The sequence below is a fragment of the Mercurialis annua genome, linkage group LG8, assembly GCF_937616625.2.
Source record: "Mercurialis annua linkage group LG8, ddMerAnnu1.2, whole genome shotgun sequence".
NCBI classification, from domain to species: Eukaryota; Viridiplantae; Streptophyta; class Magnoliopsida; order Malpighiales; family Euphorbiaceae; genus Mercurialis; species Mercurialis annua.
Genome location: NC_065577.1, coordinates 39418272 through 39429067, shown reverse-complemented (window position 1 = coordinate 39429067; position 10796 = coordinate 39418272). Strand labels below are relative to the sequence as shown.

The 10796-nt window shown below is 32.0% G+C and overlaps 1 protein-coding gene and 1 long non-coding RNA gene across 6 annotated transcripts; one reads left to right on the top strand and one right to left on the bottom strand.

The window, feature by feature from the left end:
* Positions 1-1688: 1688 nt before the first annotated feature.
* LOC126659885 (uncharacterized) lies at positions 1689-3079 on the bottom strand. The gene is made up of 4 exons (XR_007635134.2): positions 2914-3079; positions 2782-2814; positions 2197-2583; positions 1689-1950 (listed from the first exon to the last, which is right to left on the bottom strand). It is a non-coding gene; the product is annotated as an uncharacterized LOC126659885 (long non-coding RNA).
* A 3997-nt stretch (positions 3080-7076) lies between these two features.
* Positions 7077-10509, top strand: LOC126660369 (DNA replication complex GINS protein PSF2). Of its 5 annotated transcripts, XM_056104069.1 has the most exons (10): positions 7079-7251; positions 7540-7763; positions 7987-8066; positions 8131-8205; positions 8292-8406; positions 9042-9138; positions 9228-9258; positions 9339-9425; positions 9825-9977; positions 10240-10509. In XM_056104069.1, exons 3-10 carry the CDS (start codon positions 8019-8021, stop codon positions 10258-10260), a joined length of 627 nt encoding a protein of 208 aa, XP_055960044.1. In that variant the 5' UTR covers positions 7079-7251; positions 7540-7763; positions 7987-8018; the 3' UTR covers positions 10261-10509. The 5 variants fall into 5 exon arrangements, with proteins under 5 accessions (XP_050209793.1, XP_050209794.1, XP_050209795.1 ...); XM_050353834.2 differs by lacking the exon at positions 7540-7763; XM_050353836.1 differs by lacking the exons at positions 7540-7763; positions 9825-9977; positions 10240-10509 and adding an exon at positions 9678-9818 and having other exon boundaries at positions 7077-7251.
* The last annotated feature ends 287 nt before the right edge of the window (positions 10510-10796 follow it).

The following is a 10796-nucleotide window of genomic DNA, read 5'->3' as shown; positions in this document are numbered from 1 at the left end:
TAAACGCACTAAAATTTGTAATTGATTTTGCAATTATCACCTTAATTAACAATTTTTTTTTTAAAGATTGTATAATTTTTATATTTCTAGAGGAAATAACATGCATGCTAAAGGCATGAATAAGAAATGGGCTAAATTTTATTCTATATATAATACTAGTACATAACCCTCGCTATGCTTCGGGATTATTAATAATTCTAACTAATGTATAGCTAATTAATGAGTGAATATATATTTACTAAGATTAATTGACATTATAACACAACACAGATAAATAAATGAAAATATAAATGTTTCAAAAAAAATTACTCATTAATATTAGATATATTTTTACTAAAGTTTAATGCTACTCTATATGTTAAAGAGTAAATAATTACATAATACTAATAATTGAAAAAAAAAACTTGACCGCAGTACTGCGGTTAATAAATATTTTATTTTAAAATAATTAATCGTAATTATATGAATAAATAGTTTTTAATGAGAATTGTATTTAATCATATATATAGTCGTAGCTGATGAATAGGTGACCCAAGAAATTGTACTCATTACAATCAATTAACTTCCGTCATAGTTAATTTCAATTGTTGGGATTGAATTTCAATTATTTTTAGTAATGAAAATAAATACCAATTTTTTTTGTAAACTTGGACACCAAGTTCATTGATAAACTTCAACACATGTTTTGAGATTAAATTTTAATATAATATAGTTTGAATAAGTAAACAATTTGAATATTAAAAATAAATATCATATCTAATGCAATTTTTGACACCAAGTTTGTGGATAAACTTAGACACCAAGTTTGTGGATAAACTTACCTCTCAAGAAAAACATTTATAGATAACTTTGAACACTTTTTTTGAAATCAAATTTTAATTTAAAATAGTATAAGTTAATAAACAATTTAATATAAAAATAAATACCAAGATTATAGTAAACTTGGACACCAAGTTTAGGACTAAATTTACATCTAAAATAATTTGAACAAAAATACAATTTCAGTATTAAAAATAATTGCAAATTCTAACACCACACCAAGTTTATAAATAATATTTTACATTTGTTTTAGAAATAAATTTCAATTTAAAATAATTTGAATAAATAGACAATTATTTTAGTAATAAAAATAAATAGCAACATAATTTGTAAACTTGGACAGTAAGTTTATTGTTAGAATATTTTTTTGGAAAGAGTTTATTGCTATAATTGGATATCAAATTTATTGATAAACTCAGACACTTTTTTTAAATTGAATTTCAATTTAGAATAATTAAAATGAATAAATAGTATTAGTAATAAAAAACAATTTTGGTAATATTAAAATATATCGGTGGAAAAAATATATTAACGGTAGAAACACCCTTATAATAAAGATAGAATTTGATAATTTTTAGAAAACCGTAGCTCTTGTTTTATTCTTTTAATTTGAATCTCACATTCTAAGCGCTTCTCATTGAATTGCAAAAAATGAAAATGCTCTTAATTAGAGAAAACATTGCCCCTCTATATTAAAAAATTAAAAAAAAAAACACAAAATTTATAATTGTTTTTAAATACCCAAGTATATACAGATACTGGCTACACATAATTAGTGGCTTGATGTTAAAAACGATCAAGTCAATCTGGACATAGAAAATTACAAACAAAAAAAAGGGAAAAAGCGAAAGAAAATTGAACGACAGAACTTTGTAAGTACAATAGTTTAGGCATAGCAAAATCAAGTAATACAGGATTTAGCAGTATTGTAAAAAATTGAGAATACAAATGTTTTTATCGTACAATTCAAAGAGTAAATCTTAGCAATTAAGTAACCAAGCATTATATATCTTGTCTTAGCTAAAACGATCTCTGCTAACTGTAGCACAAAAGGATGAAGACTTCTCTTGGTGGTTTCTTTTGGAGTAAATTTGCAAGACCCCAGAATTTTACTGATTTATCTATAGCTTCCTGCAAAAGAAAAATCATCAAATATCGTATATGTATATAAAACTTCCTTATCAAAAATCAAAATATTGAGCCAAGAATGTTAATGAACAAAACATAAATTTTAATTTAAAAAGTTTAACTTCAGGGCAAGGAATATGGACTGAATATGATAAATTTAGGTCGTTCTTTTTTATAAATAAATTTATTTATGCAATTCTTACATGCTAGTATCAATTTAAAGAATTCAGAGATGACAATTACATTTACCTATAAACATAGGCTTTAGATAAGTGTAATCTCATGATGATCCTGAAATAATACGAATTTTATTAGCAGACATCTTACCGAAAAGAATCAAAATTAAGTAGTATCCACATCAAATATCATTAATTTTTTACAGCAGAAAATCAAATTGATTAGTACCCACAAATCAAAATTACTAAAAAATAATAATAATTGGAATTACAAACTTGAACCACCCAAATATATGTAGGACAAAAATTAACAAAGAAAGTGTTGATTTAAAGGAGAGAATTTGGTAGATCTGCCAGTGGAGGCTCAGACGATGATGAGTTAATCAGATGATGGTAGAAGATGTGGAGAATTTTGAAGAGAAATCTTCATCAACTTTAAGTCCAAGAAGCTGAGCAAAATCTACATACGAAATTTAAAAAAAATTAAAATCAGTTCATTAGATCAGTTAATTTAAAATAAAGAACCGTGAAATTATTTTCAAAAAAATTGAATAAATATTCTTCTCGAATTACAAACAACAAAGAATGGTTTCAATTTTTGACTGGCTGCAAGTAGAGCATACAATGTTATTTGGCAAAGATTTTCACGAAAGCTTACCGTTGCCGTGGTGTCTTTAGATCTCCGACTTACCTGAAACCAAAAATAAATAAATGGTAAAAATCAGCATAAATAAAAATAAAATAAAGAAAGTTGTGAAATAATTATTACCTGAGACGAAATAATTATTACCTGAGATAAAATATATGAAGGCAAAAGACAAAGAACGTAAACCATGGAGAAGAAAAAGAAAGGAACATGAGAAATAAATTGATTAGGAATGATTTATCATAGGTCTAAGAGAAGTAGAAATGAAAAAGATATTAAAATATTTTTTTTTAGCAGATTATATTAGCTGATGACACCTGAGAGACAAATATAACGACATGCAAATTAAAATGGACAGATGGCAGCCATTTGTCAACCACAATTTGTGGTGTCAAGAGGAGATTGGCAAAAGCAAATATCAATGTGAAGGCAAAACAGACAAAGGTGATAATTCATGTTGGTTTTTCCGAAATTAAGTAGAAAAGTCAGGGTTAACTCATTGAATAAATTAGGAATTCACCTAAAAGGCCATAACCGAAACAAATCTAATGACGGTTTTTCTGTAATAAAATCAAAAAGCTTGGGCTGAACCCAAAACCACTGTTCAATGTACAGTGTTTTTGGGTTCAGTTTTATATATATAGAATATATATAGATGGAGATACTTCAGGGAGAGTACCTTCATGGAAGCCCCTTGCCCAAGGAGTGCATCCTACACCTGGAAAAGTATAATCTGGGCAAGGGAAATCCTGCAAGAGGGGCTAAGATGGAGAGTGGGAGATGGGTGTCAGATCAGAGTCTATGGGGATAAGTGGCTTCCTAGAGAATCTACATTTCAGGTGTGGAGTGCTCCAAGAATGAATAAAGAGACTATGGTGAGTGATCTTATCACAAAAACAGGGTCCTGGAATAGAAGGTTGATAGAAACAAATTTCAGCAAGGAAGATACTGAGTGTATACTGAATATTCCTTTGGCCAGTACAAATCAGCCAGATTGCTGGAGGTGGCACTACGACAAAAAAGGTGTGTACTCAGTTAGAAGCGGGTACCATGTAGCAGTGCAAATGTTAGAGAAGCCAACCACCTCTGAAACAGGGAGTGAAATGAAATGGTGGAAATTTATGTGGAGTCTGAATATTCCTGCCAAAGTTAAAATTTTCTTGTGGAAATTATACCATGAATGGCTCCCTGTTAAATGCAACCTAGTCAAGCGAGGAATGAATATCGATTATAACTGTCCTAGATGCTCTTCACAAACTGAAACTGTTTTTCATGTGTTTTGGTGTTGCGATTATGCTCAACAGGTGTGGAAGATTTGGGAAGGTGCAACAAAGTTAAGGCCAAGCAAAGGCTGGAGTATAAAGGATTTGATGATAGAAGCATATCAGATCATGTCTAAACCTGATTTTGTGATTTTTGGAATGCTGCTATGGATTATCTGGAGTAATAGAAACAACCAGCTCTTCGGGAAGAAGAACAAACCAGTAGAACAAGTGCTGGATTGGGCTCTGAGCTACATTGAAGACTATAATCAAGTGAAAGAGAAGATAGAGTGCAGGAACAGACCAAACAAAAAACCCCAAGCGAAGGAGGGGGATAGCAGATGGATACCTCCCAGGATAGGATCATACTGCCTTCAGGTGGATGCAGGCTTTGATAAGGAAAGTGGCATGTTCAGCACAGGTTATGTCATTCGAGACTGGCAAGGGAATGTGAAAAGAGCAGGGAATCGAAGGTATGACTGGATGGCAAGTGTGGACATAGGGGAAGCAGCAGCAGTAAGAGAAGGTATTACAAGAGCCAAGGAAGCAAATCTTACTCCCTTCAGAATCGCATCTGATTCCAAGGTTGTAGTGGATTCTTTCAATAGCAAATCACGGTTCTGTAATGATATTAATTTGATCGTTGTGGATTGTTTAAACCTGACTAGAGATGGGGAATGCTACGAATGTATTCATGTGAGCAGAAGAATTAATATGGTGGCACACTCTCTAGCTAGGAAAGCTTTGCATGACAATGCAGATTATGTATCTTGTTGGGGTCATGTCCCACAAGAATTGATGTTCTATATCCTGGCGGATAAAGCAGCTTTCTATCAATGAAATTTAAAGTTTAACCTCAAAAAAAAAAAGAATATATATAGATAACAGCAAATGAGTGGATGTTTTTTTCAATATGGTCAGACCCGACCCAGTTCTAGAACCAGTAACGATAAGAAAATTAAGGATTTAAGGTCCAACCGGGGTCCAACCAGTATTAATTCCGTGTTTTGAAAATATAGGGGAAGTAAAATTACAACTACCAATAATTATTATAATATTAAAGAATAAGGAACATAACGTTGGCTAAATATGAATGGAGACGAAAGCTTGAGAAAGCCTTTTGTAAAGATCCTCCTAGTGATATGCGGGACAAACATCGTTATAAGTTGTCCAAGTTGCAAAAAGGCTTCCCATTCTCTCCTTTCAGTCGAACTCCATTCCATCGACCCTTTCGTTCGAGCATCTACGTACCTTTGCACGAGGAATAAATCGATGTATTTTCACGGGTCGCTAGTGCGTGGCCAAACTATTCAAGCAATTATGGCATGTGTAGTTAATTTGGTATATTTTCTGGTAAGTATATCTGTTGGTTTTTCTAATGTTGATCCGGGTCTGGGTCCGGGTTTTTCGGTTAAATTGCTCCAACTTGACGATTAACCGACCGGTTTAATAAAAAAACCCTAGGATGATTAATATAAAGGTTTTTACTGCTAATTGAACCGGTAATTTGAATGGTTCGAAATTTTTCCAGTCGAACCAGACGGTCCGATTCAAATTTGACAACCATGATTGTTTTACAAAATAACTAAGTGAATCTTTTTTTAAAAGAAATTCAATTTTACAAATTTTTATTTTGTAATTCTTTATTTATTTTTTTTGCACAGAAATAAACCATAGAACAAACAAATAAAATAATAAAATAAAGGGTTATAAATAAATAAAAAAAATGAAATTTTGACACACAAAAATCCAAATAAAGCATGTAAATTTTATGGTTGTCAAAAATCCAAGTAAATTTCATGAGGAAGAATAGATCGGCTGTTCTTCCCCAAGGGAGAACAACCGATCTGGGGCCTTTATCAGTTCCTGCTTTTTTAATGTGCTACTCAGATTATTTAAATATGATTAGGAATATCACGCGAAGTATGTGTGTGAAAAGTGATGTTAGATTAGTATTTCCGGTCTTCACTTTTTTGACGTGTCGCTGCGACCATCTAAACACGATTAGGTAATACCACGCAAAGCGTGCGGCTTTTGTCTTTTTCGGTGAATTGTTTTTTTAATTTTTAGTTGGAATATTTTTTTGCTGAGATTGCAGACATGGTTTCCGCGGGTGTTTGGGGTGGGTAGGTGAATTAGATTTAATTAGTTGGATTTTGAAACGTTTAATTGGATTTTGAAGCGTTTAATTTTGTTTCGAAATAAGTAATTGTTTTTAATTATTTTAAATATTTCAATTTAAATATTTTTTAATTATTGAAATTTAAATGAAGAAAAGAGTGAATTTTTTTAAAAATTGTAAGTATAAAATTAATAAATATTTTAAACATTAAAGATTTGTTTGAAATTTTTTTCTATGTGTCACATCAATCATTTGACAGAAATAATTGATTGAGGTAGGTTTTCTGCGTGATGTGGACCGTTTTGGACAAATACAAGGTGTGAAGTAAGCCAATCTTAATCTTAGAGGTTTATATGATAAAATGAGCCTTTTGCCTTAATAGTACGTAATTTTCAAGTTGATTAAATTATAAGTAAATTATTTGGAGGCTCCTGAGATATATCATATTTAATAGTTTGGTACCCCTTATTTTAAAAGTCTACTTAATGGTCTCTCAGTTTTTATTTCGTTAACTAAGAGATCCTTTTGTTAATTTGAGGGATCAAACGTTTAACGGATTGAAACTCAGGTATTAAATCGTTTAAAAACGAGAGACCAAATCGTTTAATAAAATTAAAAGTGAGGGACCAAATCGTTCACAAAATTAAAGGTGGGGTAACAAATCGTTTGAAAGTAAATGTTAAAATTCACGCAGAGACCTAATAGTTAACGAAATTAAAACCGAGGGACTATTAAATAAAATTTTGAAATAAGGGGTACCAAACTGTTAATTATGGTATATGTCAGGAACCATAGCGTAATTTGCTCTTAAATTATTTATCAAATGATCATTTTTAATTACATTTATTAAATTTCATTTTTCTTTTATAATTAAAGCATTAAATAATTAAAATTAAAAACTGTAACAATAATAGTATCAAACAAAACAATTATTATTTCAAAAAAAACAAAACAATTATCAACCACCGCTGCCAGTACTGATTCTTCTCCGTCGACCGTCCCCGCCGCGACTTAACTCATTCTCGCCGCTACTGTACGCCGACGCTGTAGCTTCTTCCCGCCAACTCCCTCGCCGCTTCTGCCAGTGCATACTTAAAGGTTCTTTCTCGCAGTTCTTAAGTTAAAATTTATAAATTTCTTGTTCAAAATTTCTTAAACTAAGCATGTGATTGTCAATTTCGTCTGTTTAGTTCGGTAATTTAGCGTTTGTTGATAATTTATCTCTGTTTTTATTGCTATGTGTGATAATTTTGTTAATTAATTTTAGGTTTTGATCTCATCTCTGTGGATTTATTCGAATTTGTGATAGTTAATTGCTAGAAAAGTTAATTATTAGATATTATCAGGTTTAAATGATTTAAATTTAGCTCATATTTTGTTTTATAGCACCTAAATGAGCTGAAGACGAACCGAGCTCGGTCTCGGCTTGTTTCTAGTTCATTTTGATACTAAACAAGCCGAGCTCGAGTTGACTCGTAGCTTGTTTATTTAAATGCTAACGGATGAGGCACTTGCTGAGTCTCGGGTGAGCTTGAGCCTAGAAGCGAACCAAACTCGAGCGCAGATACTCAAATCTCGAATCACGCTTGAGCCAGATATGATTTTTTTCGGTGCGTTTAGGGAGCTAATATAAACATTTAAAATTTCTGCTCAACTCATTTACAACCCTATTATAACGCATTCTAAAATGGTTTGGTGGATACAAAGTCCGCCTAGTTTCTGGTAATTTTTGTAATGATAAAATTGAACTATTAGCGCCACACAAAAAAAATTGATAAAAATCCGAAATTTGGCGCTCATTTCCCGAACTTACTTCTTCTTTTTTTATTGCAGCCATTTAGCAACATATCTAATTGCAACAGGAAATGGCCGGTCAATCGAACTCACAACTCTCGCTTTTTTCTCCCGAAGAGGTTTCTCTCTATTAATTAACTAATTGTGCTTTTGATTTTGGTAATTTAATTGTTTGTTTCTCAGGTAGAGTTTATGGCAGAAGACGAATTAGTAGAAATTGTTCCAAATTTAAAAATGGATTCTCTCAATTTCATATCTGTAAGCTCTCCAGTTTACCCTAATTTGCTTTTATATATTGGCATGTGGTGAGTTGTATTATGTAAGATAATTACTGTAATTGCCAGGGGGATTATGGTCCATTTTATCCGCAAATAGCTGCTCAAGTACCATTGTGGTTAGCACTAGCTTTAAAGAAGCGTGGAAAATGCACAATTCGACCGCCTCAATGGATGTCAATCGGTAAGCTTATTTGAGACTCTAATTATACAGTTAAGAGTCACTCTAATTTGTATAGAAAGAATTAGCTTTAGAGTTGATAAATTGTGGTGATTTTAGAAGCACTAGAATTTTGCTTCCATTTGGTTATGTTCTTTTATATGTTTTTGCTTAATCTAATGGTAGAATGAATTATCTTGCGTTTTTGAGTCAAAATAAATGCGAGGAAATTTGAACTCCACTTGAAATATTGCTTTTATATTGGGTTGCTTTAAGTTTAGATGCCTTATTTTAGGGTGACAATATGATAAGCATGTGACAGTAGACTCTTCATTTGAAGATGGCAAGATGCATTATAGCTACATACTGTTCAAATTAAGCTGCGTGGATGTTAGTTTTTGTTTTTCTTCCAGCTAATTGTTGAAATGATATTGAAGATTGTGAATTCTGCTGCTGTTAGATACTTAGGTCAGATGTTTGTCTTAGTTAATTGGACCATTCTGCTCTCATTCTGCTGTGTCGTATCTTTGAAGTTACTATTAATTTGTTGAATATTGCTTGGACTTGGTTTACTTTCCACAATGGGATTTTAGGACTGTAACAATTGCAATTTAATCTTATTGATAGTCTTTTTTGTCATTTTCGTCTTTGTGGATCAGAAAATTTGACACAGGTTTTGGAAAGCGAACGTGATTCTCATGCATTTCAGCCATTGCCCTTTCATTATGTGGAAATCTCCAGGCTTCTTTTTGACCAGTAAATACCGAACCTTATTCTTGTATTTAGCTCTTTATTTCTTTGCTAAACAACAATGAATATGAATACAATTTTTTTTTGTATGGCAGTGCACGTGATGACATTTCTGATGTATACATAGTGAGTTGAAATCTTTTCATTTTGTTTTTCTGATATCATGTGTCAATTGCCAGGAATTCTTCGACAATCTTCATTTGCAGGTGCGATCACTTACTGAGGACATCAGAGACGTAAGGTTCCATAAAGTGGAGACCAATTTAGAGAAGTTTACTGCATCAACAGTGACGGTTTGATTTTATCCTATTGACATCAGTTACTATTAGGTTGCGTCCTACTTCTGTACTTGTCTAACCTACTTTTTCACAAAAAAAATCAAAGTGACTTTTTTTACTTACTAAAAGAGTGCAATATTTCACTTTGCTTCATAAACTAAACTCTAAGTGAAGGAGTGTGCAATACTGTTAAAAATATTTGAGTTTTGAGATAATGCAAAAGTCACATCAATCTTGCTGAATCTTTTTTCTGTAATTTGCTTATAGAATGTTAACTTCCATCCTGCATCATCATCAAACATTCCGGGCCGGATATGCTCTTCACAACGCTTGATTTTGTTGGATCGTCTGTAGTTCAATATATTCCTTCCTTCGAATTCATTGCCAGTGATTCGTTTAAATCTAATGTTTCAGTGGAAAAATATGTCTGCAATGGAAGTGAATATAATCCGTGCGTTTGCTGGGAGAGCGTTGCAGGCATTTTACAAGCATGAGGATGAACAGGTCATGGCGGATTCAGATAGAACACAAGACCGGCAGCAGCAAGTACCTAGTGTCAGGCAAAAAGTATGTTCTTCTATGCTCATTACTTAATGGCATATAAAATTGGGTTTGTTGCAAAATAGATCATAATCTTTAGCATTTAACGTGAACTTTCAACTTTGGCAATTTTAAAGCACGAACTATCAATTTTTGCAATTTGGGATATTTTTTCGTCATGCTATGCTGTTTACTAAATGGCATACACAAATTTGCTTATTCTACAGATATTTTTGTTTGAACTTTGAAGTACGTCGGATAGTTACTAACAAAGCTCTTTACTTTGCAGCGAAATCTGAAGCCTAGATGATTAGTCATCAGTATCCATTAAACATCTTTTTCATCGGAACCTGAGAACGACTTTGGTATGACACTACTGAAGATACTTATGTTGTTTTTGATCTCGTTCCTTTGCTTGTTACAGTAATGAAATGACATAATCACTGTTGATAGATTTATTTTGTGGTGATCTTATGGGATCAAAACCCAGAAAACTGTCTGTTTATGTAGGAAAAAGAATCAACGAAAATTGGAAAACAGAAGTTTGGTTTTTGTCGAATGGTTTATCATCAATATGTTAATATTAATCCAAATGAATATAATCAGGGACTTTTTTGAAAACTATCTTATTTGGCAAAAGTAATCTCAAGAATATGGGCTTATTTTTCTTAAACTTTTGCATTTATAAGCAAATTACTAAAAATATTTGCAAAAACAAGAATCCAAATGATGCCGCCTCCTCTGTTCTTCAGTTTGGTAGTCTCCAAATTCAAACCACAATCTGGCCGATCCTAAATCAATATCAGCTCTTTTCATCACTTTAATTTTTTTTTGAGCGAATTATCA